Here is a 27,741-nt window from a genome sequence, read left to right as displayed (position 1 = left end):
CCTTTTGTGATCTTCGTTTTACACTTGTTGATGCGCAGCGGGTCATCTTAAAAGTGCCGTCGGAGCTACCGATCTCTGTATAACGGCCGTTGGAGCCCTCTGCTGGTAGGGAATCGTAAGATGGCCGCTCGAACACTTCCGGTGGCTTCACTGCCTGGTGGCAGTTTAGAACGTCATGAGCTATCCAGTCATTATATAGATCAGTGGTCGTGACTCGTGTAATTTTTTTAAAACTCTAGTTACAATACTGTAAAAAGACAGGAATTTAGACCACGTAATCATACGGTCGATTGTGGCGCGCACCGATAATAAAAAATGACTGTACACGGCAGACTGTAGACGGAAGTTTTCTAATTCCCAGCGAAATAATAATAACTTTAAGAACGTCTTGATCGAATGGGATACATACAACCACTCTGCTTGCCTCCCTCTCCGTCTTTTCCTGGTATTTCTGGTTCCCTGATTTCTGTTTTCTTTTCCCCGACATTTTTCAGTCAGTCAGTCTCCTGCTCTTCCACCAACTTCATCGTTAACTTCAGGCTGCCGCCTCAACTCTGATTGGTTCTGTTCACGAGCTGGGGTGGGACTTACAATTTTATTGGGTCCATCTGATGTTTGTCACTGACTCTGACCCTGCTCTGACTGAATAATTAATAAATACTTTAGGTCGGACTAAACCATTTTTATGGAGGTAAGAAAAGCAGATATTTGGAAAAATATTAACCCAAATTGCACGTTTTTGTGGTTTTCATTTAAATCTCAGGCATACAACTAATATAAATATTAGAATTATTCATACAACAGGGGCCTAAATAGTATAACTGCTGGATTTTGTGGGGCCCCCTGGGCAGCGGGGGCCCCTATAATTGTCACCACCTTTCACCCCACTAGCGACGGCCCTGAACAACATTAAAAACTTGATTTTCACCAAAGGGGGGCTATAATTTCAGAGGGGACTTTTATTTTGACACGCCGATGTGACGCGCATGCGCAGCTCAGAAATCCTGTGATCACGCCTAGTGAACCGAGAGTCACACGATCATCTATATGATCACCGCTTTACTCTCCGTTTAAAGTGCTTTTATTCTTGATATCTCTAAACATTTAGTCTTAAGGGGATGTTAAAAACACCGAAAGCTTGTCGCTAAGGAATAAGGTAGATGAACGTGTTCTTTTCTCATCTGTCAGTGTGTTTAGGTTAGGCCTGTTTACAAACTATCATACACAGACAAGGAGGCTTACAATAGAGGACAAATCGCACATTTATTAAGTTAAAACACAATAACGAAAAAAAAAAAAAAACATTATTCTGCGGTGATAAAAAGGTTTAGTGTAAAAATCCATAAAAGAGAGTTAAAAACTGTTAAATTCACAAGATGTTCTCTGCTAATCAGCGAAGTCTCTTATAGTTCACATGTAACGTTAGATAATAGGAATGACACCAGACCTTAAAAAATTAATATTCATATGATAAAACCAAATTATGTTTATTTTCATATTAAACATCACAACAGATATTTATCACTCAGTTTAGCTCTCCTTTATATGACTTTATTTAAATTAAATTAATGATAACATAATAGAAACACATGGATACATTATGTACGTGTATATTATATTAAAGTATGGTAATAATTGTTATAATATTGTTTAATGGAAGTATATTATGCCATTATACGCCTACGATTACTACTAAAGCACTTATTCTGCAGACACTATTGTATTTAAACAGGTGTTTTATCTTGAGATGTCACATAATTGGTTATGCAATATTAATATATTTTTTTATTGTTTGAGTGATGGAAAGGGTCTGGGGTGGCCGGTGCTGTCAGACAGGTGCAGCGTGATCTCAGAAGCAGTGGATCTGACACAGACTCTCACACACACACCTCATGGCCTCCATCTACGCGCCGTCATTAGAGGACTCGGCTGAGGTGAAGGAGGGCTTCTTGTGCCCGCTCTGTCTGAAAGACCTTCAGTCCTTCTACCAGCTACAAGGCCATTATGAAGAGGAACACTCCGGAGACAACCGGCACGTCGGTGGTCAGCTGAAGAGTAAGTCTGAATTAAAGGCCCCCTGAAATTAAAATTGAGGTTTTTTAGTTGAAGAAGCTGAGGTCTCCTGGCCAGATCCTGTCCTCTCTGGACCATACTGGACAGAGGCGGTCCTGCGTCTCACACACACACACACACACACACACACACACACACACACACACACACACACACACAGAGATCTTTCACCATGAGGCGTCTCTATACAACGCCGCTCATGCATCAATGAGATTTGGAGCATTAAAGGGTTAGTTCACCCAAAAATGAAAATTATGTCATTAATGACTCTCCCTCATGTCGTCCCAAGCCCGTCAGACCTCCGTTCATCTTCAGAACACAGTTTAAGATATTTTAGATTTAGTCCGAGAGCTTTCTGTCCCTCCATTGTAAATGTGTGTACGGTATACTGTCCTTGTCCAGAAAGGAAATAAAGACATCATCAAAGTAGTCCATGTGACATCAGTGGGTTAGTTAGAGTGTGTTGAAGCATCGAAAATACATTTTGGTCCAAAAATAACAAAAACTAGGACTTTATTCAGCATTGTATTGTCTTCCGGTTCTGTTGTGGATCCGCGTTCAGTGCCGTTCAGTGCTTACTGAAAGCTCATTTTTTTAGATATCAACCTAAAATTTGGAATACAACTTGTTCAGATTCTTGTCTTTCATTTTCTTGCAGTTTTAGAGTAAAATATATTTTGTAATATATATATTTTATATAAAATATTAATAATTATATTTTTACATTACACCATTTCATAAACTCAAACTTATATAACTTTTTTTCTGTTTCATTTTTTATCATTTCTAGACTTCTACAATAATCTGGAAAATGTCTTCTTTAAAACAAGACCAGCCATAGGTCTATATTCCAAAGCATTCCTGAATTACAACCATTTAAGTTTGGATAGTGATTTTTATGTCTATGCAAAAGAAAGGGGGGTGACAGTTAACAGGTTAAAACGAGTGTGTTACAACTAGCGTGCGTTAGTTTGTGCCCCCCTCACTCCTGCGCTGATACTTCTAACACACCATGTTAGTTTACATCCTAGTTTCCTAGCAAGTGAAGGAGCTGACGTATTCAGTTGTATTGGTCATTGTTTCTCAGGCCTGGTGCAAAAGGCAAAGAAAGCCAAAGACAAGCTGTTAAAGCGGGACGGAGAGGAGCGGACAGACAGCGGCTACGAGTCGTTTTATTACGGAGGAGTGGACCCGTACATGTGGGAGCCGCAGGAGCTCGGTAAGACTCGCTGACAAACACAGATCTATAACATTCTTCAGCAAGAAGTCACTCATGTTGCTTTCAGTGCTATGCAGTTTCAGTGCTATGCAGTTTCAGTGCTATGCAGTTTCAGTGCTATGCAGTTTCAGTGCTATGCAGTTTCATGTTGGGTGTGTTATTGTACATGCATTCAAGCTGTTCCTGGATCATTGGGTGTTGACCAGTCCTTCAAGAAAAATAGTTTTTTTGTGATTGTTGCGGGCAAAAATCCTTGATTATGCGGCCCGTTTTCTTTAAAAATGCGATGGAATATGCAGGATATTTATGCAATTTTATGCGATGAAATTGCGGGAACTTGGAAAAACTGCGGTTTGATGAAAAAGAGAAAAAAAAGTGATTCCCCAACACCCTGTTCCAGGGTTCCCGCGGATCCTTAAAAAGTCTTAAAAAGTCTTAAATTAGATTTTTAAAATTTAAGACCATAAAAAGTCTTATAAAGTCTTATTTTTACTTATGAAAGGTCTTAAATTTTAGATGACACTTTGACTTAGACATATCTAAAAGCTTTCCAAATTAAAACTATCTAATTAGCGTACGTATTTTTATTTATTTATTATTCTATCTTTGTGGATTTGCTAGTTCACGTGACATTTCGCGTCACTCGCGAGTCGCGGCAGCATAACTGTCTCCTGACCTGCACGCGAGAGGAGAGAAAGAGAAGAAAGGTCGTAAATGTCAGTTCAGTTGTAAGTTCATTCTTTATGTGCGTATGGTTTGCGATGTGTATTGTCTATTATGATATTGTAATCATTGTTTTTAACAATGTACGAGGCACTGCGAGCTGACAAAGCATTTGTCTCTCGTGCTTTCACTGCGTGATGTGTGCAGTGTAACTGTTATGTCCCCAAATTAGTTTTTGTCTTAAATTTATATCATATTATGTTCTTATATTAGAATATCACATCAGAAAGAGTGCCGTTTTCCCGTGCACGATTCCAAGTGTGATATTTATGTTATACAACTGTTAAATTAACAATAAGTTAACATTGAAACTACTTTTTAGACACAATATTGTTAATATTGTTTGTTTTCCCTTTATTTCGCCGACTATAATTTCAAAATGAAACCGTAGCAGAGTCTCAATGCAACCGACAGCGATGATTTCTTGACTGAAATCCGCGTTTTGAACTAATCACTTGCTTCTTTCCCGAATGAATCAGCCGTTTGAACGAATCGGTTGAATGAATGACTCCCTTAACTCACTTATTAAGACAGTGATTTGCCGCTGCGGTTTTATATTTAAAGTACCCTTTAAATAAAACGTTAAAATTAGAAATCATTTCATATTTAAATATTGAATATTGATTTAAAAATATATATCTCATAGCTTTATTTATGCAGTTGTAAATGGAGTGTAAATCTATTAATGCCACTTCTGATGCCGCTTCTGTCACCTCTGCACTGCAAAGATGGATTTTGATTGAATGATTTAATTTGACTGGTAACAGTGGTACTGTATGATTATTATATAATTAAGTATTATTGTATAATTACTGTATAATTTAATTTGAATGATAGTATTTGACATTAAAGGTGATGCATAACTCTAACATCATAAAAATGTCCATATATAGGTGAAAATGCCCCTGAAAAAATCAATTTAAGGTGGCAAATATTGCCCCTTAATCAAAATATTAATTTCTGTCACTGCTGTGAACCGACCACTGCATAGAATATGAAAAATATGAATATCTTCGTGAGTCAGCTGTCAACAACAGACCTAAACCAGCCATGGCACCAGCACAAAAACACAATCAGTAAAATATCATCTAATTATTATCAACAAAACGTTGAAAATATCAAGATATATTTGTCAATACTGCACAGCCCTAATGTACGGTATTAATTTTGATTTCTTAAGGTCTTAAAAAGGTCTTAAAAAGCCTTAAATTTGACTTTCAAAAGTGTGCAGGAACCCTGTGTTCTCTCTAGGCTCCTACCTTACTGTAAAGAGTCATTTCTCATTACTTCCTATGATAAGCAAGCGTATACATCACAGAAAGTGCTGGAATATTTCAGTTCTCATCTTGTTATATTGCAGACCTTAATAAACACATCAACCTTACAAAACATTGATGAGTCAAACAAGTTCTGTAGCTTTACAAAAGGAATATGCTACAACTTCTGTAAAAATGAATGAATAAAATATAAAAAATAAAGTGTGCTCATGTCTTACAGCTTTTCGATGATGTTCACGTCGCGTGATTACGTCACTTCATAACGTTCCCATGGCAACAGGGGGAAACGGCGGCTCTCGTGTGAAGAAAACGCAACATTTTCAACTTTCTGCTCAGATATGTGTGACTTTTTTGCAATGAAAATGCGAGGATTATGAAATCATGCAAGCCCCGCATATTTTGCACGTAAATCTGCAATTTATGCGGCGAAAGTGCGGCGTATTTGAATACGACTTTGGCTGATTATGCACTGAATCATGCGATCGCATAATCGCGTTTTTCTGGAGGGACTGGTTGACTACAGTCAGTTGTCATTGTCAGACTGTAATGTGTCTTCTGTTAAAATAGGAGCCACTCGCAGTCACTTGGATTCTTTCAAGAAGCAAAGAGCTGCCAGAATCGACCATTATGTTATTGAAGTCAATAAATGCATTATACGACTGGAAAAGGTGAATGTTTGAGCACTGCGCTCCTAGTAATTTCATCATGCGTGATTGTTGATTTACTCTAGGCAAGTGTTAAGGCTCGTACACACCGGGACGAATATCGGCGTGCGTTATTCGTCAGCGTTTTTCAACGCGTTTTTTGTGTTCACACCCAAGCGATTTTCGCTGACGATGAGCCGAGTGAACATGCAAACTCATTCCCTGACATTAGATGGCGCTTAATGTAAAACAGAAATAGTCCTATTTTTGTAGTCGCTGTGGCGTTTGTCATATAGTTCCGACACCAACGAGACCAGCAGCTCTACATTCATCTTGCCTTGCATCTTCCTCGTCTTATTTCTTCCCGGCAGTGTAGACGCTACTTGGCGTATCTTCTTCGCCGTTACGTGTGTGTGCTCGGCAAGACCGTTTTGTCTTTGAGCGCCCCCAAGTTGTGTTTTACTGTAACTTCAGAAGCTCCAGACACGTGAGCAAAAGCGCCAATCTCATTGGTCGGATAGTTTTTGACGCGGCGCGTCAAACCAAAATAACGAACCCGAGGCGTTTTTTAAAAAATGACGCTTTTACGCGTGGCGTTTTACGCGTCGGTGTACACACTCACATTGGCGCCCTTTGTTTAGTCACGAGGCGTTAAACGTCGGCGAATAACGCGCGCGAAATTCGTCCCGGTGTGAACAGGCCTTTAAAATAACAAAACAGGGGCACTTTAAGCATGTTCAACACATGCACATGCAATGTGTGCTGGGAAAGCATTCGTGTCTTAAGGCCTGTTCACACCGGGACGAATTTCGCGTGCGATATTCGCCGACGTTTAACGCCTCGTGACTAAACAAAGGGCGCCAATGTGAGTGTGTACACCGACGCGTAAAACGCCACGCGTAAAAGCGTCATTTTTTTAAAAACGCCTCGGGTTAGTTTTTTTGGTTTAACGTGCCGCGTCAAAAACTATTCGACCAATGAGATTGGCGCTTTTGCTCACGTGTCTGGAGCTTCTGAAGTTACAGTAAAACACAACTTGGGGGCGCTCAAAGACAAAACGGTCTTGCCGAGCACACACACGTAACGGCGAAGAAGATGCGCCAAGTAGCGTCTACACTGCCGGGAAGAAATAAGACGAGGAAGATGCAAGGCAAGATGAATGTAGAGCTGCTGGTCTCGTTGGTGTCGGAACAGAAAGAACTATATGACAAACGCCACAGCGACTACAAAAATAGGACTATTTCTGTTTTACATTAAGCGCCATCTCATGTCAGGGAATGAATTGGCATGTTCACTCGGCTCATTGTCAGCGAAAATCGCTTGGGTGTGAACACAAAAAACGCGTTGAAAAACGCTGACGAATAACGCACGCCGATATTCGTCTCGGTGTGTACGGGGCTTAAAAGTTCCTAATACGTTTACATGCATCCAAGGTCAAACTATTTTTTTTTCATAACATGTATTGCACATCACCTCATTTCTCAAATCGAGTCTGAAAACGGTTTATTCAAAGATTCGCCCATACTATCCATCCTAAACAGTGTGTGAGATTAGAATAAGTGTGTCCCAAAGCATATTATGTTAAAAAGAGTGTGTCAGACGTCACTGGATGGTCCACTATTCCCACTGGATTTTCGAAGTGTGGATCCCTCACTATAACAGCTAATATTACCCACAACCCACTGCGCTTCAGAGGAGGAACTACAAACACCAGTAAAAACTGTTAAAAAAACTACAAAACATGGCGGATATGCGCAACCGAGGGTGAGAGGTTTAGATAAAGGTTTGAGTGACTAATCAAAGTTTAACCTGATAGAAAAATATTTATTTAATTTTATACATGTTATATTTCATCTGCAACAATAACAATGTGGACTTTTATAAAGATCCGTTTGGCCATTAACTTTTAAATGCATCATGCATTAATATGAGGAGTCTCCGCATGAAAGACCCGCGACTGCAGATCCACGAGCTTCTGCATTTCTCTCTATACGGTAGGATTAAATTTGGAGGATTTTACCTGTGACAAGATGATTGACAGGCCAGTTTACTGTGACAGAGAGCAACAGTTAAAGACACAATTGTATGACGTGATAGTGTGTCTCAAAGCTTGTCTACTCCTCTGCTACACACTCTAAAGTATCGACTTTTTCTTCATAAAAACAGTACATACTTTTAGGGCGTAGTGTTAGTTAGTTATAAAACTTTATTAATCCCTGTAAGGGGAAACTCATTCGCCACCATTCGCACATTACAGACACCACAGACAAATAAACATTAAAAAAACAACAGCAACAATCAATACAAGAAATTGCACAATTTCATAGGCGAATTGAGACACAGCATCAGTCACTCTAAACCCCGCCTCTCTGAGAGCTGCTCTGCTCTGATTGGTCAGACGGCCCAGTCTGTTGTGATTGGTCGACTGAATCTCAGCTCTTGATACACAGTGATACGAACAATAATGATGGCGTGGGCTTTACGGTACTAATTCCAGCGCGAGTCCTCATCTTTTTGACTTGCATCAAAGTGGATTCGCGTCTTCTCAACATGAACAACACAAACCAAACTCTTCTAGTCTCAGATAAACTACAGTGATTGAGAGCGGGGCAACGTGGACAGTATTTGCGGGCAGCCAATGAAGACCATATGCTTAAAGTCCCACTCCGATCATATTTTGAGCTATTTTTAAACATTCCCAGTGGTCTTTAAATTATGATTATGCCATTTTTAGCCAAAATCACAAAACCTGTGCCGTTTTCTGGGACTTCGCTTCAGCAGAGCGGCAGTTGCTCATTAGCAATTCGCCTCTGCGTTGTGGGCGGAGCCGTTGGCACGGAGACGCCCCTCCCCCTGCCCGTTGCTGAGAGCTCTGTCTCTCCCGCTAGCTTACATCCCCAATACCGGTGGGGCAACAGAATTATATACACGTTAATTATTATTATCCGAAGTTAATCAAAGTTATCACCGATCGCCGATCATTATTTCACTCCAGGACGTCGCGTGTGGAGACGCCCAGTGGAGTTACTACGTCACAACTCCAGTCTATTTTAGCCGGCATTTTAGCGTCTGCTACTGATTCACAGCCATTTGAATGTAGAAATACTCAGAAATACAACTTTGAGCTTATTTTTCTCAAGATATGTCCTCTAACATCAGAAAAATGCCACAAGAACATGTTAACACCTAGAAAAACATTATTTTCATCGGAGTGGGTCTTTAAATTAGGCAACATTACATGGGTTTGTAACAGGAAGTGAGACTGGAATTGCTGACGACTCGTTTCAGCAGTTCAGAATGGATTCTTTCTTTTAGGAGACAATCACTTTATTTGTCGTTCACTTTGATCTTTTACATTCACAAGCAGCTTTATTACACTGCATTAAAGATAATATTCGGAAAAAGCATAAAACGGACACTTTAATGCAATTGCAGCTGGGAAAGCAAAAGAAACTTGACTTGTGCTCACGTTTTGGAACATGCAACTTGCAATGCTAGAAGTGTCTGGATTCACATACACAAGCAGATTTTTTGGAGATCTTAAGTGTAATAAATTCAGAACTGCATTTAATGAAATTGACTACTTTTGCTTTTCATTTCCAGCTAACCTCCTTTGACAGAACCAGCATGGATGGAGCGCAAATAAGATGTATGTGAACAAAATATCAAAAATATGCTGTGTACCATTTTAGTAATAACTTAAAATATGACTATTATGCTTCTTTGTTTTTCCAGCACTTGAGAAATCGGTGGTATCGTGGGTGAATGACCAGGATGTGCCGTTTTGTCCCGATTGTGGAGGCAAATTCAACATCCGCAACCGCCGCCACCATTGCCGGCTCTGTGGGTCCATCATGTGCAGGAAGTGCACAGAGTTTCTGCCTCTGCCAATGGCATGTGAGTTACACGCGTTTAGATGTGTTAGATGAAACCCTCTGGTGCTCCTCATTTAGGGGTCACACTTATACGCCTCCTGGTCAAACGGGGCCGAACACCTCAAATGTAACTGTTTCCCCCCATTAAATTCAATGCAATGTCGTTCAATAATATTTTTTTATTTAATATTTTGAGGAAATGTTATTACTGAGTAATATGTATGCAGTAATTATGATCCATTTGTTTCCACAGTTTTGCGTCACACAATTTTTTTAAAATCAATTAACCCCTTCATTGCCGTTTGCGTGTTTTCTGCATTGTGCATGTTTTGTAGATTGTACCCACAAACATTCTCTGTATTTAAAAAAAAAAAAAAAGCATTAATTTCTATGCTGCTTATTTTTGATCGCGAGGAGAGATCAAGTGTGACTATTTTTAGCACCTTTTGAATTATGCCCACGATTTTTTTTTTCTCGTTCACCACTAAAGTCACTGCATGCCACACCATTCCCATGAAGTAAAACATTTTAAAAAATCAAAACGTACATTTTTTTCGGTCCAAAATGAACAAAGAGCACCAGAGAGTTAAATAGAAAATTCTATACATTAAGACTTTCTTTATTAACTTTTTGTTTTTTACTTTGCAAATCCTTTTTTTCCCAGAAATAGTGAGTTGCCTTTTTGTCCTCTGCCTGCATTTTCAGATACAAGCGTTCTAGCTGAAATGTTACTGATTTGAAAGAGTCTGTATAGTAGTGATGGAGGTCCAATAGACTTCCGTGAATCGGTTCTGTCAGGCAGTTCGTTTCACATGTGAGTAAAGTGACATATATCTGATGCAATAAAGTCACTGCCCCTGTATCTCTTGCTCCAAATTCAAGCAGTTCATAGTGAAAGCATTTTAGAGACCAAATTGTCCGTCTTTTGCTTAACTCTGGATTAAACCACATTTATAATGAGTTTTGTGAACCCAGTTAAAATACAATAGACTAGATACTTTAATTAAATCGCAACCTTCGGCGCACTGAGCTATATTTCAATTGACAGATGCTTTACAAAAGCAATGCACAAAACACAACGAGATCTTTATTATAATATATATAATTAATATACGTTATTGTGCGTACAAATATTTTAGATTTATTGTGAAACTGCTGCAGGACAGATTAGACTGTGGTCAGTTCAGTATTTTGTTGACTAATGAACTGCTTCTATCCAATTGGCAGACTGGCTGGAAGTTGGCAAAAGCAGACATTACTAGGCTTTAGAATAAATTACTCTAATGTCAGACACATTTTAGAGACCAGTTAAAGGATTAGTTCACTTCAGAATTAAATGTGAGTTTCAGTGCAGCTTCAAACTCTCGACACGATCCCAGCCGAGGAATAAGAGTCTTATCTAGACAAACCAGTGGACATTTTATAACAAAAATAAACATTTATATACTTTTTAACCACGCAAAGCCATTCATCTTCAATGTGACCCGGCGGCGAGGAGAGTTGAAGTCAGGACAGCTTTATGGTAATGAGCTATGTCCAGATTCCAGAGAACGCCGTCCTGTAAACTTTGGTTGACCACATTAGTTCCCATGCAAAATAAAGGAGAGGTTGATCATCTGAATTTGATAAGAAGGCACGCAACACTATTTATAGGCGACATTTGGCGCTAGAACGCTTGTTTTTCAGCGGGAATGAAAATTAGACTAACACTTAATCATGAACACAAAAGCCACACCACACAAATGGCTTTTGATTGGATTATTTAGTTAGCAAACATGTCACTACTTGTTAAGTTCTGTCCATCGATCAATTTCTATCTTTCACATTTAAAAGATTTCATGAGGTTCACATACCCTACTTGTGGTCAGTCTGCACAAACTATGATCAACATCTTTGTTTGCTTTGCGGGCCCTTTAAATGGTTTAAAAAAAAAAGACCAAGCATTCGCTCTACTTCAGAGCGTCCACAAATCTTTCTACGGCGTTGTTGGTAGGGCGGCGGTGTGAACGCAGTGTTACGTAATCACGTTGAAAGGTCAGATGATAACCTGACGTAGGCGGAAAACTCGCCATTTATTTATTTTTTATTTCTGTAAATGTCGTTTGACTTAGTCTTTGCACGTTCTCAGACATTGGGTCTGTACTTACGCCTACGTCACGCTTGACCTTCCAACGTGATTACGTAATGTGTGGCACATCACAGCGAGTGCAAGACGAGCGTTTGTGGTTATAAAGTATATAAATGTGTATTTTGTTATAAATGTCCGCTGGTTTGTCTAGATGAGACTCTTATTCCTCGGCTGGATCGTGTCGAGACTTTGAAGCTGCACTGAAACTCACATCTGGACCTTCGACCCGTTGGACCCCATTGAAGACACTATATGGAGAAACATCCTGGAGTGTGTTCCTCAAAAACCTTTATTTCTTTTCCACTGAAGAAAGAAAGACATGAACATCTTGGATGACGTGGGGGAGAGTAAACTATCAGGAGATTTTAATCCTGAAGTGAACTACTCCTTTAATTGACTGACTCGGGACGTGAACTTTTTCAAGTGATTCAGTGTGATTTAGTACGTTTTAACTGCTAGTAGGTCATCCTGAGCATGTAGGTCAGAGTTTCAGAACGTACTGTAATGTACTTTTAGATAAATTAACCAGTGGATCCAGGGAGGCGCTGTGGGCTCCTGGCCAGACTGGCTCTCCAGGCCCGGTGACCCAGCAAACTCTTCGCCGCGGGTCCATTAACAGCATCTCGTCCGTCACCTCTGTGTTGGAGGAGAAAGATGAGGACCGCGTGCGCTGTTGCCATCACTGCATGGACGCGCTGCTCCGGTACCAGCGAAAACTGGAGGAAAAAGACCACGTGCCGGATATCGTCAAACTCTACGAGGTACAAACTTATAATGTCCTTTTCACAAGATGTAAAAATAAGTCTCTGATGTCCCCAGAGTGTGTATGTGAAGTTTTAGCTCAAAATACCCCACAGATAATTTTATATAGCATGTTAAAATTGTCACTTTTTGAGGGTGTGCAAAAACATGCTGTTTTTGTGTCTGTCCCTTTAAATGCAAATGAGCTGCTGCTCCCGGCGCAGGGGGTGGAGCTTCAAGAGCTTGTGTGTGTGTGTGTGTGTGTGTGTGTGTGTGTGTGTTAGCAGCTCTGATTACCTCACACACACACATACACACACACACACACACACACTGAACATTTCAAAAACTTTTAGCCTTTTATGTTCAAACCGGAGTCGGACAAAGATGGAGAGACTCTAGAAGTGGCAACATGTAGAGCAACAGGACATTTCTGAATGGTTAGTTGATGAATTTATGTATCTGATGTGGAGTTAACTATCTTCTAGTCATTGATTAGCATATTCTGTCATGATAATTTATAAATCGCGTTCCCGGGGGCGGGGTTTATGTAAATGTTTGGGTTAGTGATGTCACTAACTCCGTAAAGAAGCTTGTTGTAGTCCTTAAAAAGTAATTTCTGTAAAAAAACTAAACAGATGTTGTATTTTACACACTAACTAAAGTTAGAAAAGTGAAATCATAATCAACCACCTCTTTAAACTTTTTTTTGTTGAACATTGGATCAAGTAAATATAATTGAAATACATTAAACACAGAGTAAACATACATTTGTCAAATGTTACAAGTGTGTTAATTAGAAGTTAATATGGTTTTGGAGACCACATCTTCTTGATGTTCTCCATGGGAAAAAATAAAACATGGCGTTTTCAGCCCAGATATCCATGAGACTTTAAAAACATCACTTTCTTTCTTCTTTTTTCATCTGAATGATCCTTAGGTGCGTCCCTATTCGCCTACTTATGCACTGTTCGACGCCGGTTTGTAGTAAATAGTGCGAGAGGTGTGTTCACACTGAAAATTACAAATAGAAAAAGTGCACTTTAAATACCCTGAAAAAATGAAGTGTAAGATGTTTGACACTTCATGCACTCAAATATTCTGTCATCATTTACTCACCCTTATATTGTTCCAAACACTAGAGACGTTCGTTCATCTTCGAAACACAAATGACGATATTTTTAATAAAATCTGAGCCAGTTCTGTACTTTCCCTTGACAGCTACGCAACTACCACTTAGACGCCCTAAACGTTCATAAAGAGATCGTGAAACTAATCCTCATGAATTGAGCGGTTTAGTCCAAAACTTCTGAGGAGACTCGATCGCTTAATATGATGAACAGATTTAATTTAGACATTTATTCACATATAAACATTGAAAATACCAGTAGATGCGATTATACTTAGTGCAAGGTCATTCAGTGTAAATAGCATCTATCGCCCAAACAACCCTCTACACACACACTGCAATAGAATTGACATTGACTACAGGTGAAACTCGAAAAATTTGAATATAAGTTCATGTATTTCAGTAATTCAACTTAAAAGGTGAAACTAAAATATTTAGTATATATAACTATATACATATGCATGATGATACTTTTCAGAGGGCCGATATTTCTGTATTTAAAATCCTTTTTTAAATTGATTTCATGTAATATTCTAATTTTCTGAGATTTTGAATTTGGGGTTTTCATAAGCTGTAAGCCATAATCATCACAATTATAACTTTTGCACGATATTCAAATTTTTCGAGTTTCACCTGTATACAGCTAATTATGATTCTATAGCCAGTGTGTGCGTAGAGGGTTGTTTGTTAAAGCGTTATGAAGATATAAGTGTATTAAATGGCCTGGCATCACTTGTTTTTCACTTATTGGGCTGTAACTTCTGGAAGAAATTTCCAAACTTAACAAAACTTCCATCCTGAGGACACAAAGTTGCATCAACAACTGGAAAAAAAATGGTATACATCTTCTTTGGTGGATGTCACACTCACAGTCACATCATATGCTCTAATATGACTTGGATACATAAATAAACACGATCAAATTTCGGCAGCTAAAAACTTTATGAAAATTAACATTCATTGTGTACAAATGAGTGAACCAAATTTTATGAAAATCGTCCAGTTGGTCCTGTAATATGTAACTTTACATTTTTGCTAATAACTGCAACTGTGCATGATCGAATCCGATTTCTAGTTTCTTCCGAATCCTTGCTTTAGTCCTTCTTAGGTTTATATATATATATATCTAATCATCCACATCGGTGTTTGGACCCTGATGATTTCCGCATGCAGTTATATATGTATTGTTGTGATTGTATATGTTAATATACGTCCCCACAGTACTGTGTGTGTTTGCTGTGCAGAGGTTAAGGACGTGCATGGAGAAAGTTGAAGCGAAGGCTCCAGAGTACACACGCATGGCCGAGTCGCTCAAGTAAGCCCTCCACTTCAGCGACACACACAGCACTACTCATGCGCATCAGTTCACTCATCTAATCATCTCATAATCTTACAGAGAACGCAGGAGTGAGGGGGCACAAACTAACGCACGCTAGTTGTAACACTCGTTTTAAATACTTCCACACATGCCGGCATGACGAAACTTAGTGTATTTACTAGTTGCCGTATCAACACTATATAGAAAAAAAACTGCCAAAATGCAGAAATCTTTGAAGGATATCACTGAACATTTATTTAACCATAGCAAAAGTACACTACATTTCTTACTTGTGTTAATTTTTCATCTCTGTTTTTGTGTGTTTATTTAACATTAGTCAAATCGAATCATACTTTAATCTTATATCTGTTATTGAACAGTTGAGAGAGTTGTTTAATGCTGATCTAACAGCAGAACACACTCGCCGGGTTTAAACCCCAGTTGCTCAGGCGGGGCATGTTGTCACACTGCGTTACAATGAACCCCTATTAGAACTATGATATTCTATACTTTTATCAATTCTATTGAGAAACCATGAGAAAAAGGTGAATAAAGACTGAGAGGCAATGTTCAGGAATTATTATACAGGTCCTTCTCAAAAATTAGCATATTGTGATAAAGTTCATTATTTTCCATAATGTAATGATAAAAATTAAACTTTCATATATTTTAGATTCATTGCACACCAACTGAAATATTTCAGGTCTTTTATTGTTTTAATACTGATGATTTTGGCATACAGCTCATGAAAACCCAAAATTCCTGTCTAAAAAAATTAGCATATCATGAAAAGGGTCTCTATACGAGCTATTAACCTAATCATCTGAATCAACTAATTAACTCTAAACACCTGCAAAAGATTCCTGAGGCTTTTAAAAAACTCCCAGCCTGTTTCATTACTCAAAACCGCAATCATGGGTAAGACTGCCGACCTGACTGCTGTCCAGAAGGCCATCATTGACACCCTCAAGCAAGAGGGTAAGACAGAAAGAAATTTCTGAACAAATAGGCTGTTCCCAGAGTGCTGTATCAAGGCACCTCAGTGGGAAGTCAGTGGGAAGGAAAAAGTGTGGCAAAAAAACGCTGCACAACGAGAAGAGGTGACCGGACCCTGAGGAAGATTGTGGAGAAGGACCGATTCCAGAGCTTGGGGGACCTGCGGAAGCAGTGGACTGAGTCTGGAGTAGAAACATCCAGAGCCACCGTGCACAGGCGTGTGCAGGACATGGGCTACAGGTGCCGCATTCCCCAGGTCAAGCCACTTTTGAACCAGAAACAGCGGCAGAAGCGCCTGACCTGGGCTACAGAGAAGCAGCACTGGACTGTTGCTCAGTTTTGCATGTCATTCGGAAATCAAGGTGCCAGAGTTTGGAGGAAGACTGGGGAGAAGGAAATGCCAAAATGCCTGAAGTCCAGTGTCAAGCACCCACAGTCAGTGATGGTCTGGGGTGCCATGTCAGCTGCTGGTGTTTGTCCACTGTGTTTTATCAAGGGCAGGGTCAATGCAGCTAGCTATCAGGAGATTTTGGAGCACTTCATGCTTCCATCTGCTGAAAAGCTTTATGGAGATGAAGATTTCATTTTTCAGCATGACCTGGCACCTGCTCACAGTGCCAAAACCACTGGTAAATATTTTACTGACCATGGTATTACTGTGCTCAATTGGCCTGCCAACTCTCCTGACCTGAACCCCATAGAGAATCTGCGGGATATTGTGAAGAGAAAGTTGAGAGACGCAAGACCCAACACTCTGGATGAGCTTAAGGCCGCTATCGAAGCATCCTGGGCCTCCATAACACCTCAGCAGTGCCACAGGCTGATTGCCTCCATGCCACGCCGCATTGAAGCAGTCATTTCTGCAAAAGGATTCCCGACCAAGTATTGAGTGCATAACTGAACATAATTATTTGAAGGTTGACTTTTTTTTTGTATTAAAAATAGGGCTGCACGTTTCCAAGTTTTTCATTAACCGTTAACCGAGGCCCTTAGCGGTTAATACTCGGTTAACCATAGTGTGCGCGCCGCAACCCCGAGATACAGACACACGCGAAAGGGGTAGTTCATTTTTAACACCTTTAATAACTGGTTGGACCACATTTAAAACAAAATTAATTTATAGAAATAAAACGCAGTGGTAAGGACAGAGCAGGTATGTTGTGTTCATACCGAATGCGAATTTAATTATATGCGCGAGTGATTACATACAAAGTCAATGCAAAGACGCATCATTCGCGCCGGGCGTTGCGAATGACGCGAATTGGGCGACGCGTTTGCCGCGAATGTCTTCCGCGCAAGTTGAAAATTTGAACTCGAGCGAATGTTCAAGCTAGACGCGATAGACGTGTAACGTTATTTGACGCTCTATTCGCGTTCGGTGTGAACACACAAGACCATAATGATGCCCGGGTGTTGGCTGTTGAGATGGTACAACAACGAGGTTGTACTTGAAGTATATCTAACCTTATATCTCATATTATATCTCATTGCAATACTTGCATTTTGCCCCGTCATTCTCGATTTTAAAGTGCTCCCACGCTGTGCTTTTCTTTGCCCGCTTCATATTAGAAAACTGGTCATGAGTCATGACTACTTCTTCTTGTGGACATTACAAATGTATGGGAGCGCTCTGGCGGTCTCTGGTGGTGCAAAAATGTATTACAACTAAATTCAATGCACGCCATTGACGCCACTTAACCGAGCAAAATGTTTCACTCGGTTAAGCAATTTTTAACGGTTAATCGTTAAAACACTTCTTTTATTGGTCGGATGAAATATGCTAATTTTTTGAGACAGGAATTTTGGGTTTTCATGAGCTGTATGCCAAAATCATCAGTATTAAAGGGGTGGTTTACTGCTTTTTTTCTTTGCATGATTGTGTTTATGGGGTGCAATATAACATGTATTCGTGGTTTTTCTTTTTTAAAAAGTCTTATTTTTCATAAATTTCACCTTTATTGTAAGCCTCTTTCTCCTCTGTCATTTGAACGACCGGTTGACTTCCTGATTCTATGAAACCACTCCCTCAGAAACAGGCAGTGGGCTCAGATTGGTTAGTTTGGGCCGGTGTGTTGTAATTGGCTAAACTGCGTAGCGCATGTTGTCCGGAACCGTCACGCCCCTTACCTTTACGGGCGTGAGTTTCTTGTGCTCCGGTTAATGTAAATAATGGTGTCGATACTGCCGTATCAGTTTGAGCCCGAATCAGACCCAGAAAGCGACCTTGAAGAGTCAAACAGAACCTCCCCAAACACGGCTGTTACAAAACGTTTCTGAATGGTACGTTTTTGAATTATTATTATTATTCTATTTTTCTATTATTACATAAGAAGTTTGGTACCCTGTTATATTTGAAAATGCTACTGCTGCTTGTTAGCTTTTTTAGATACGTTTTTATCTTGATTAAACATTTAATACAAATGATTACATGAGTAATACAGTTTTTAGCAACAGTTTTTTTGTGGAATCCGGCATTGAATTGTTGGAGATTCTGGAAGCTGTCTTCAGTGAAATGTGGCGGACAAAGAGCTAAATTACGATTGTAATTGTCAGAAGCATTATCAAACATAAATTGTAGCCATTGTTGACGAACTACAGCGTCCGTAGGAAGCCCAAACTCACAAGACCTGACAGCTGGATGAAAATAACACACTTTCGACAGCATGGCTAGCTCTCCCCTGTAACTCTTCCTCTTCGGCAAAGCCGCAGAAATATGGCCATGCCCTTTTTTGCGTATTGCGGAGGGAGGGTTGATGCAAATGTATGGGTTAGTGACGTCTAAAACCCAGCTGTAGTCCCAATCGAGTCATTTTTGTAGGCATTTACACTTCCTGATTTTTAAAAGACGATATCTCTGCTTACATTGAACTTTCAGCGCTGCAACTTTGCAGATACTGTTCATGCACCAACAGCAACATTACACACTATTTAAAATGAAAAAAGTGAAATCGCAATCAACCACCCCTTTAAAACAATAAAAGACCTGAAATATTTCAGTTGGTGTGCAATGAATCTAAAATATATGAAAGTTTAATTTTTATCATTACATTATGGAAAATAATGAACTTTATCACAATATGCTAATTTTTTGAGAAGGACCTGTATGTTTCGAACTATGCTGTATAGCTGTGTTTTGCATTGTGCTTGTTGTCAAACTCAAAAATTAGTTTATTTTCATTATTAAAAAATGCCATTATTTTATATGAAAAAGTTACTAATTGTATTGAATTGAGAAAATATTTTAGTTTGTCTTGTATATTTTTTTGGATTAGATCAGATAACACATTAATCTGTCATAAAGTCATGTTATAATGTACTATGGGGCATGTTGTCTCACTTCCGTTCAAAGTGAAACAAAACCACATAATTGTACTTAGACGTGAGAAATTAATGTGGGAATAAATAAATACTCTAAACCCCAAGTGAATTTACACAAACTGAGAAAGTCCAGACGTGTTAGGTTGTGCCCCGCTCTTCCCTGCATATAAAGTGTATATTTCGATATAATTGCTTTCCTCTTCCTCCTCCGCAGTGCTGGCGAGACGGCCTATAGTCTGGAGAACGCTGCCGGTCTGAGGATGGAGATCCAGAAATACTACGAGCTCATTGACGTTCTGAGGTAGACTGAAGACACACACTGTGCCATAGGGCTGTCACTTTTGTAGAAAAATCCTGTTCGATTTTTGAGACACAAGTGTTCATTGAATCGATTGTAAAATCCATTTTCCATGTCTAAAGACGTTTCCATTTTCAACACCAAATACAGGCAAATCCACGGAGACCTAACAGGCATTAGGACGAGTGTAAAGAGGGCGCTTGAGACGCACGAGTCAGCAATATTTCTGATGATTTATTGGCGTGAAGTTTCAGCACAATGACAAACAGGAGCGCAACATTCAGGGATTGAGATTAACTCCTTCGACCCGCCAAACACGGGTAAAAATGAACTTTGGGGGTAAACGCTGTCAAATCACGAGCCAATCTGTCGTGTTTCTGTGTTTACTCACTTTGCTGGGGAAGTTCCTGTAAGACAAATCTGCGCGGATTTAGCGCAAGTACGCAACTCGTGGTCCTCATGATATATTAAATACAGCGTATCGCACAGAATCTGCGCATTTCTGGCTTACTTGAACACACTCACACACACACGTCACTACGCAACAAATAACGGCGCGCTTGTTCACTTGCATTGAAGTAATAGTGATTATTAAAAAGCATTTGGTGAACAGAAAAGACATTGTTATTGTCCAGCATCCCACATGTTCTGTGTGCTGTATTGATCTGTCCACCTAAAACACACTTTTGGTTAAAAAAACAACAACAAATAACCAGTGTTGGGCAAGTTACTTTTAAAAAGTAATTAGTTACAGTTACTTCTTCCAAAAAGTAACTAAATTAGTTACTCAGTTACAAATTTTAAAAGTAACTAGTTACTTAAGAAAGTAACTATTGCGTTACTTTCAAGTAAAATTAAATTTTAAATGCTCAAATGTGACCCGACCTCTACCCCTCTTTGACGGAACTTAAAATACATGTGCATGTTCAATTATTTATGATAAATCTGAATATTATAATGAAATGGACACTTAATACAATACATTATTAACAGAAACATGTAACATTGTACACACATCTCTTGTTGACTGACTGGCTTGTGTTGTTCCTTGTGTGTCGTGTCCTGTCCGACTATGCGTTATGATGGGTCGTTCGCAATTCATGAGCGTTAGCCGTTAGTGATGATGGGTCGTTCGCAATTCATAAGCGTTAGCCGTTAGTGATGATGGGTCGTTCGCGAATGAGCGTTAGTGATGATGGATCGACTCGTTCGCGAATGAGCTTTTGATGGGTCGTTCGCGATACGCGAATGAGCCGACTCTAAGAGCCGGCTCTTTTAGGTGAACGTCGGGAGCTGGCTCGCATATCTGAAGAGCCGACTCAATTATTTAATTTCTAAAGGCTAAATTTGTAAAAAAAATAATGTAATACAAATTGAAATATTATAGTCAAAGTCATTTAAAGAGCCGTTTGTGAGCCAAAAGAGCCGTCTCTTTTCAGTGAGCTGAGTAAAAAGAGCCGAATGCCCCATCACTACTATGCGTGCTTTCGAACACCCGCCCAACTCTACCTCTGATTGGCTTACAATGACATTTTACTCTACCTCAGCCAATCGTCAGCATTTATGCGCTTGACTCGTGCTCTGCCCAAGGAAGAACAGTAAAAAAAGTATTTGCCTCTCGCTCAGAGATCTAGTTCGTCTGATGAAAAAAAAAAACAGCTTCATCAGTTATAGTAACGCGCCGCATTTTTTGGCAGTAACGGTAACGCCGTAATTAAGATGAGAAGAGTAATCAATTAGATTACTCGTTACTGTAAAAAGTAATGCCGTTAGTAACGCCGTTATTCCCATCACTGCAAATAACGCTGTTAAAATCGATTCCCTATTTTCGTTTTCGAAACTTGTGTTGGTTGGTCCGATCGTTTGCTCAATCGATTTTCGAGCGTAAAGTGACAGCCCTACTGTACCATGTGATGTATGTATCTAAAGCAGGATTCTCAGAGTGCATTTGTGTGTGTTTCTGTTGGCATTAGTAAGAAGATCCTCACGCTGGGCCTGAAAGACGAGGTCCAGCCTCACCCGAAAGCCCTGCAGCTGCAGAGGATGGTGCGATACACAGCCACGCTCTTCATTCAGGTGCGCCACACAACATCTGCAGCGCAGTGACTGACGTACATCATCATAAGAGTTACACTATCATCCGGTTTGCTTATCTTAGGGCGTTGGCGTTTTAGACCTATAGTCCTATAGATTGTTTGTTTTGTTCCGAAACTGGGACTTAATTTGTTATAATAGGTGCAATTCCATTACAGATTGGCGCAAAACTTTTGCGATTTTTTTTCTAAATATGACTAAATATCAGCCCAAAAATCATGGCAACGGGCGTTGGTAGGTTTATATATATATATGAGACACCGCACTAGACATTATTATTATTATTAATGGAAGGAGACGTGTGTGTGTGTGTGTGTGTGTGTGTGTGTGTGTTATCCAGCATTGATGGCAAGGAAAGAGCCGTATATGAACGGCACATATGAGGAGTTTCTCTGTGTTTCTCCTCATTTCTGCTCCGAGGTCTTGATCGCTTTTTTGACGTGTTTCCATTGTGCGTATTTTCAATTCGCAATTTGAAGGGTAATAGAAACACGGCTTATGTTGCATTTTCTTCTTGGTTCGGTTCGCTTTCACAAGGCAACCTTTCAAAGCATACCGAAATGTGTTCACGAAATTCACATGCGAGTGCAAACAGGGTTCCCACGGGTCCTTGAAAGTTAGTGAATCTGAAAAAAAAAAATCAAGGCCCTGGAAAGTTTTTGAAACAAATGTAATAAATACAGGTCCTTGAAAGTGCTTGAATTTATTTTGTGCAAGAAGTTTACTGGAAAAACTTCCATATTATTCCCTCCGGTCCGCTAATGTGTTATTTCGCCAACACTTCGTGGCCTATGCACACTAGCTTGCTTGATCTACGTTAGTTACGGGCATTTACACGTTAGGTTAAAGGAGTAGTTCACTTTAAAATGAAAGTTCGCCCATTATTTACTCCCGCTCAAGCCATCCTAGGCTTTATATAGGGAGCTGTACAGTTGCTTACAGAACATTACACAAGTTATTATTTTTTAACGCCTCCAGGTGGCACTTTTCTCACTTTAAAAAATGGATTTTAAAGGCCTCCACTCTATTTTAATGTGAAATATTGCATTTATATAAAAAAAAAAAAAATTGTTCTAATGGAAAAAATAGCTCATAAAAATTGTATAAATGTTGCATAAAATCCCTTCAAAATTCTAAATAATAATCAAAAAATATTATTGAACAAAAATAATTACATTGGTTTTCCTGAAGAAAAAAAAAAGAAATTGCATTTCAAGGCTTCGGTCACTTTTGACCGCGACGGAGCCAAGTGTGACCCCTAAATGAAGAGGACCAGAGGGTTAAGTCCTTGAATTTGAGGGTATTGGACCTGGAAAGTCCTTGAAAGGTCCTTGAATTTGAGGTTAAGGCCCTTGCACACGGAGTCCGAAATTCGCGTCTGTAATTTTCGCACGTTAAAAAATAAATACGACCTCACGTTATGTAAATCACGCTTGCACACGGCCTCCGAAACGTTCGTCCGTCATAAAGAAATTCAGATCGGGTTCGATTTTCTGCGTTTTTCGCATCCGTATTTGAATGGAGTTTGACATTTCAGAGCCACCGAATCACGAATACGAAAAAAAACGCGTACGAAAATTTCGGACTCAGTGTGCAAGCGCCTTACCCAAGGTGTGGGAACCCTGAGCAACCGTCCTCTTATACCCCTTTTCCACCAACGCATTTTGAGAGCCGGTTCGGAGCCGGTGCCTGCGCGCGAACCAGTTCTTTGTGTTTCGACAGCCAAAGAACCGGTTCTCGGCCAGGAAAACTGGTTCCAAAGCGGCACCAACTCCTTGCTGGACTAGAACCGTTCTTTTACCACGTCATGCTTACCTCGGGGACTGGGGGCGGGTTTAGATAACATATTTTCTGACATAATATAGGATCGCAAAGCCAGGAGAAACATTTGCAGAAACACGATGTAGTCCGCCATTGTAATTGTTATGCTTGAAGTTGGCGCAAGCGTTTCTAGTTTATTTTTTTTATTTTTTTATTGAAAACGTTATGTAAGCAAAGGAGAAAACAGTCACAATATAGAACAAATAAATGGAAAGAAAAAAAAGACACAAGACAGGAGTACACAACTAATCAGAAAAGATTAAAAGACTTACATATTTCAATTGTTTTTAAAGCCTTCTTGGTTCACGAGTTAGAGATAATCCCAAAGTAATGTTGTAGCCTACTTGCAAGCGTTTCTAGCTAAGATGTATGGTGACGTACACAGTGATGTAACGACGTCGTTCGCTGGGCGCTCTAGTCAGTGGAAAAACAAACAGGTTCTGAGAAGGTTTGCAAGTTGAACCAACTCCAAACCAACTTTGAACCAGCACCGGTTCCGAACCAGTTCGTTTTTGGTGGAAAAGGGGTATTATTGGTCAGAGTTTCCTCTGCGTCATCCATCAAGATGATTGACAAGTTTACTTCATGAGCTTATTGTGGCTTTATTTGTAACTGTCGAGACACATGCAAACACTATGCGAATGTAGCCGTCATTCCCGCTGTTAAATTATATTCTACATTCATATTACAGTAACACTGCAGCAAACGCGCTCTCTCTGGATCTCTAGAGGTCATCAGTGTCGAGACGCACACACTATGAATATTATAATGCAGAAATCAAGGCATCACCGGGTGCACTTTTGAAATGGCTAATTTGAATAAATTTGATTATTTTGTCCTCTGTAAACACTTTTCAGTACAGCTATGGCAGTACTGAAAAAAAATTAATACAATTTTCATGATCCGTCCTATATATTTTTAAATGTTAAACATCTCGCAGGTTTAGGAACGAATGGGTGCAACGACACACAATGGTAGAAGCTCACATTCAACACTTGCTTTCTTGCATCCCATAGGAGAAACTGTTGGGTCTGACGTCCCTCCCCACCAAGGAGAAACACGAGGAGCTTAAAGGGAAGAGAAGAGAGGAGCTGGAGAAAAGAGCTCAGCAGGAGAGACAGGTGACAGAACAGCATCTGATAATCTTAATCATACAGTTTGCTGATCAGGTTTTCTTTATTTGAAAACTTTAAAATTGGTTGAGCTTCTCTATTGCGTATTTCCGAGTGAAACGCTTCTGGAACAAATGTTGGGCGGGGCTTGATTTTGATTGGATGGTTGTGGTTTGCTATTGGCTGATGTCATGTGAGTGACAGGTTATAGCCCCGCCCTCATCAGAGAAGAGATGCTGCAAGAGGAACTTATTCTGATTCAACATTACCAGGAACATTAATACAAGTAGGATGTACATGGATAAATAATTTCTAATAAATACTACAATATTCCATAAAAACAAGAAATGTCCATTTTGATATAATGCACTTAAGTGATACTATTTTTTAACCTTTTTGAATCATGTCCAGGATTTCTTTTTTGTCTTCACACTGCAAGTGCCAAAACCTTTACCAAGTTTCACACCATTCCAATGAAGTCAAAAATGACAAGAGAACCCGAATAGTTCACTTCAAAATGAAAATCCTGTCATCATTTACTCTCCCTCAAGTCTTTCAAACCTGCATGAGTTTCTCTCTTCTGCTGAACGCAGAAGAAGATATTTTGAGGAACGTTGGCAACCAAAGAGTTGATGGACCCCATTGACTTCCATAGTACTCAATGGAGTCCATCAACTCTTTGGTTGCCGACGTCACAGATATCCATAATAAAGGCTAGATGTCTCTATCTTCATCACCGGCGGCCATCTTGTCACAGGCAAGCTTTCTGGCGGGCTCTGTGGTGCCTGATGTAAGATGAGCGATCGGCACGAACACAAATACTCTCATCTCGTTGAAATCTTGACGGATTTACAAACGGTTTGGTTTCTTACAAACGTTATTAACGTGGCTATAATTCTGGATGATTATTTATTATTCATAAGTGTGCAGTGTCATAACTACTTCTCTGACGTTTATAACAAACCAAACCGTTTGAAAATCAGTAGAAAATTGAGCAAGTTATGGTTATTTAAAAAGTACATGCACCATTAAAACACAATGTTACGAGTGAGCGAGCTGCCTGTGACAAGATGGCCGCCAGGTGCGGACGTCTACCTCCATTTGCCAGCAGCGCGGACGAGACATCTAGCCTTTATCATGTATATCTATGGCTGACATTCCTCAAAATATCTTCTCTAGATTGACATAAAAAAAGTTACATTTTTCTTCTCACTAACACTAATGCTGTTCATGTGCGCATTGTAACTCTATTCTTGTCTTGCGTAACATAGGCAGGCTTAGAGGCACAGAAGCGTCGGTTGGAAAACGAGAAGAACCGTCCGGCCCTCAGCACAAACGGTGATGTTCCCGGTCCACGCATGACCAAAGCTGCCGGCTGGCTCCCGCAGTCAGACACGCTACACACTCGCTCGGAGCTGGACGACCCGCTTCTGCAGCAGATCAACAACATCGAGTCGTTCTTACGCCAGGCTCGCTCCGCAAACCGCAGCGATGAGGTGGCCATGCTGGAGGAGAACCTCAGGCAACTTCAGGACGAGTTCGACACTCAGCAGACCAGTCGAGCCATCAGACTCTCACAGAGACTGGCCGAGGAGACCGACCTCCAGCAGAGCCAGATCCAACACCTACAGCAGAGAGAGCTGGAGCACAGAACACACACTAAAACCTCCTCCTTAGACTTCAGAGACAGAGAACCGAACCAGAGGAGAGAAGACGAGGAAGACGAGCGCTCCGTCGGAAGCCCAAATCTGCTGGACACACACACAGAAAAACACACACCAGCCAGAAACCCGTTCGAAGAGGTCGAGGAAAAACCTTCAAACTCTCCGACGGCCAATGGAAAGAAACAGTACAACCCATTTGAGGATGAGGATGATGATGAAGAGGAAGATGCTGGGAAAGCAAAGTCGCCTAGAAATCCCTTTGAAGAAGATTGTGAAGATGGGAACCCTTTCAAAGAGGTTTCCGACCAGATTCCAGCCGCGTCAAACAACCCGTTCGATGAAGAAGATGATGACGACACGATTGAGGAAGAGCTGCTGCTGCAACAGATTGACAATATCCGAGCGTATATATTCGACGCTAAGCTGAGCGGACGTTCGGATGAGGTGGAGCTTCTGTCGGAGAACCTGAAGGAGCTGCAACACACACTACAACAGCAGAAGAGAAAACAGTAGCGGACCACGCTAACTCATCAAAAAAAACTTTGTTTTCAGTTACAAACACATGGAAGCTTGTTTCCGACACAATGAAAAATTAAAAAGGTAATTGCGACTTTTTCCACACAATTCTGACTTTAACTTGTAATTCTGACGTTCTAACACACAATTGCGAGTTTATATATTGCAATTCTGACTATCTCGCAATTCTGACTTTATAACTCGCTATTCTGACGTTCTAACAAACAATTCTGACTTTATAACTCGCAAATCTGACGTTCTAACACACAATTGCGAGTTTATATCTTGCAATTCTGACTATCACACAATTCTGACGTTCTAACACACAATTCTGACTTTTAACACGCAATTCTGACGTTCTAACACACAATTCTGACTTTTAACACACAATTTTGACTTTATACCACGCAATTGTGACTTAATAACATAATTGCGATAATTGTTATAAAGTCGCAATTTCGTGATATAAAGTCAGAATTGCGAGATATAAACTCACAATTGTGTGTTAGAACGTCAGAATTGCGTGATATTAAACTTGCAATTGTGTGTTAGAAAGTCAGAATTGTGTGAGTCACATTTGCGTGTTAGAAAGTCAGAATTGCGAGAAACTCGCAATTGCGAGAAAGTGTCAGAATTGCAAGATATAAACTCACAATTGTGTGTTAAAGTCAGAATTGTGTGATATTAAACTCGCAATTGCGTGTTATAAAGTCAGAATTGTGTGATATAGACACATTTGCGTGTTATTAAGACAGAATTGCGAGATATAAATTCGCAATTGCGAGAAAAAGTGTC

At 39.9% G+C, this 27,741-nt stretch overlaps 1 protein-coding gene across 2 annotated transcripts; it reads left to right on the top strand.

The window, feature by feature from the left end:
* Window positions 1–989: 989 nt before the first annotated feature.
* LOC130082151 (rabenosyn-5) lies at window positions 990–27,037 on the top strand. 2 transcript variants are annotated; one of them, XM_056246938.1, is made up of 12 exons: window positions 990–1,156; window positions 1,833–2,055; window positions 3,161–3,292; window positions 5,860–5,960; window positions 9,540–9,585; window positions 9,672–9,833; window positions 12,456–12,700; window positions 15,054–15,124; window positions 19,656–19,742; window positions 21,713–21,815; window positions 24,671–24,775; window positions 26,038–27,037. In XM_056246938.1, the coding sequence occupies exons 2-12, from the start codon at window positions 1,893–1,895 to the stop codon at window positions 26,941–26,943; spliced, it is 2,121 nt and encodes a 706-aa protein (XP_056102913.1). In that variant the 5' UTR covers window positions 990–1,156; window positions 1,833–1,892; the 3' UTR covers window positions 26,944–27,037. The 2 variants fall into 2 exon arrangements, with proteins under 2 accessions (XP_056102913.1, XP_056102912.1); XM_056246937.1 differs by having other exon boundaries at window positions 1,798–2,055.
* The last annotated feature ends 704 nt before the right edge of the window (window positions 27,038–27,741 follow it).

Source organism: Rhinichthys klamathensis, unplaced genomic scaffold (genome assembly GCF_029890125.1).
Source record: "Rhinichthys klamathensis goyatoka isolate OS25496 unplaced genomic scaffold, OSU_Roscu_1.1 h1tg000040l_1, whole genome shotgun sequence".
Lineage (NCBI taxonomy): Eukaryota > Metazoa > Chordata > Actinopteri > Cypriniformes > Leuciscidae > Rhinichthys > Rhinichthys klamathensis.
This window is presented reverse-complemented; position numbering and strand designations above follow the sequence as displayed.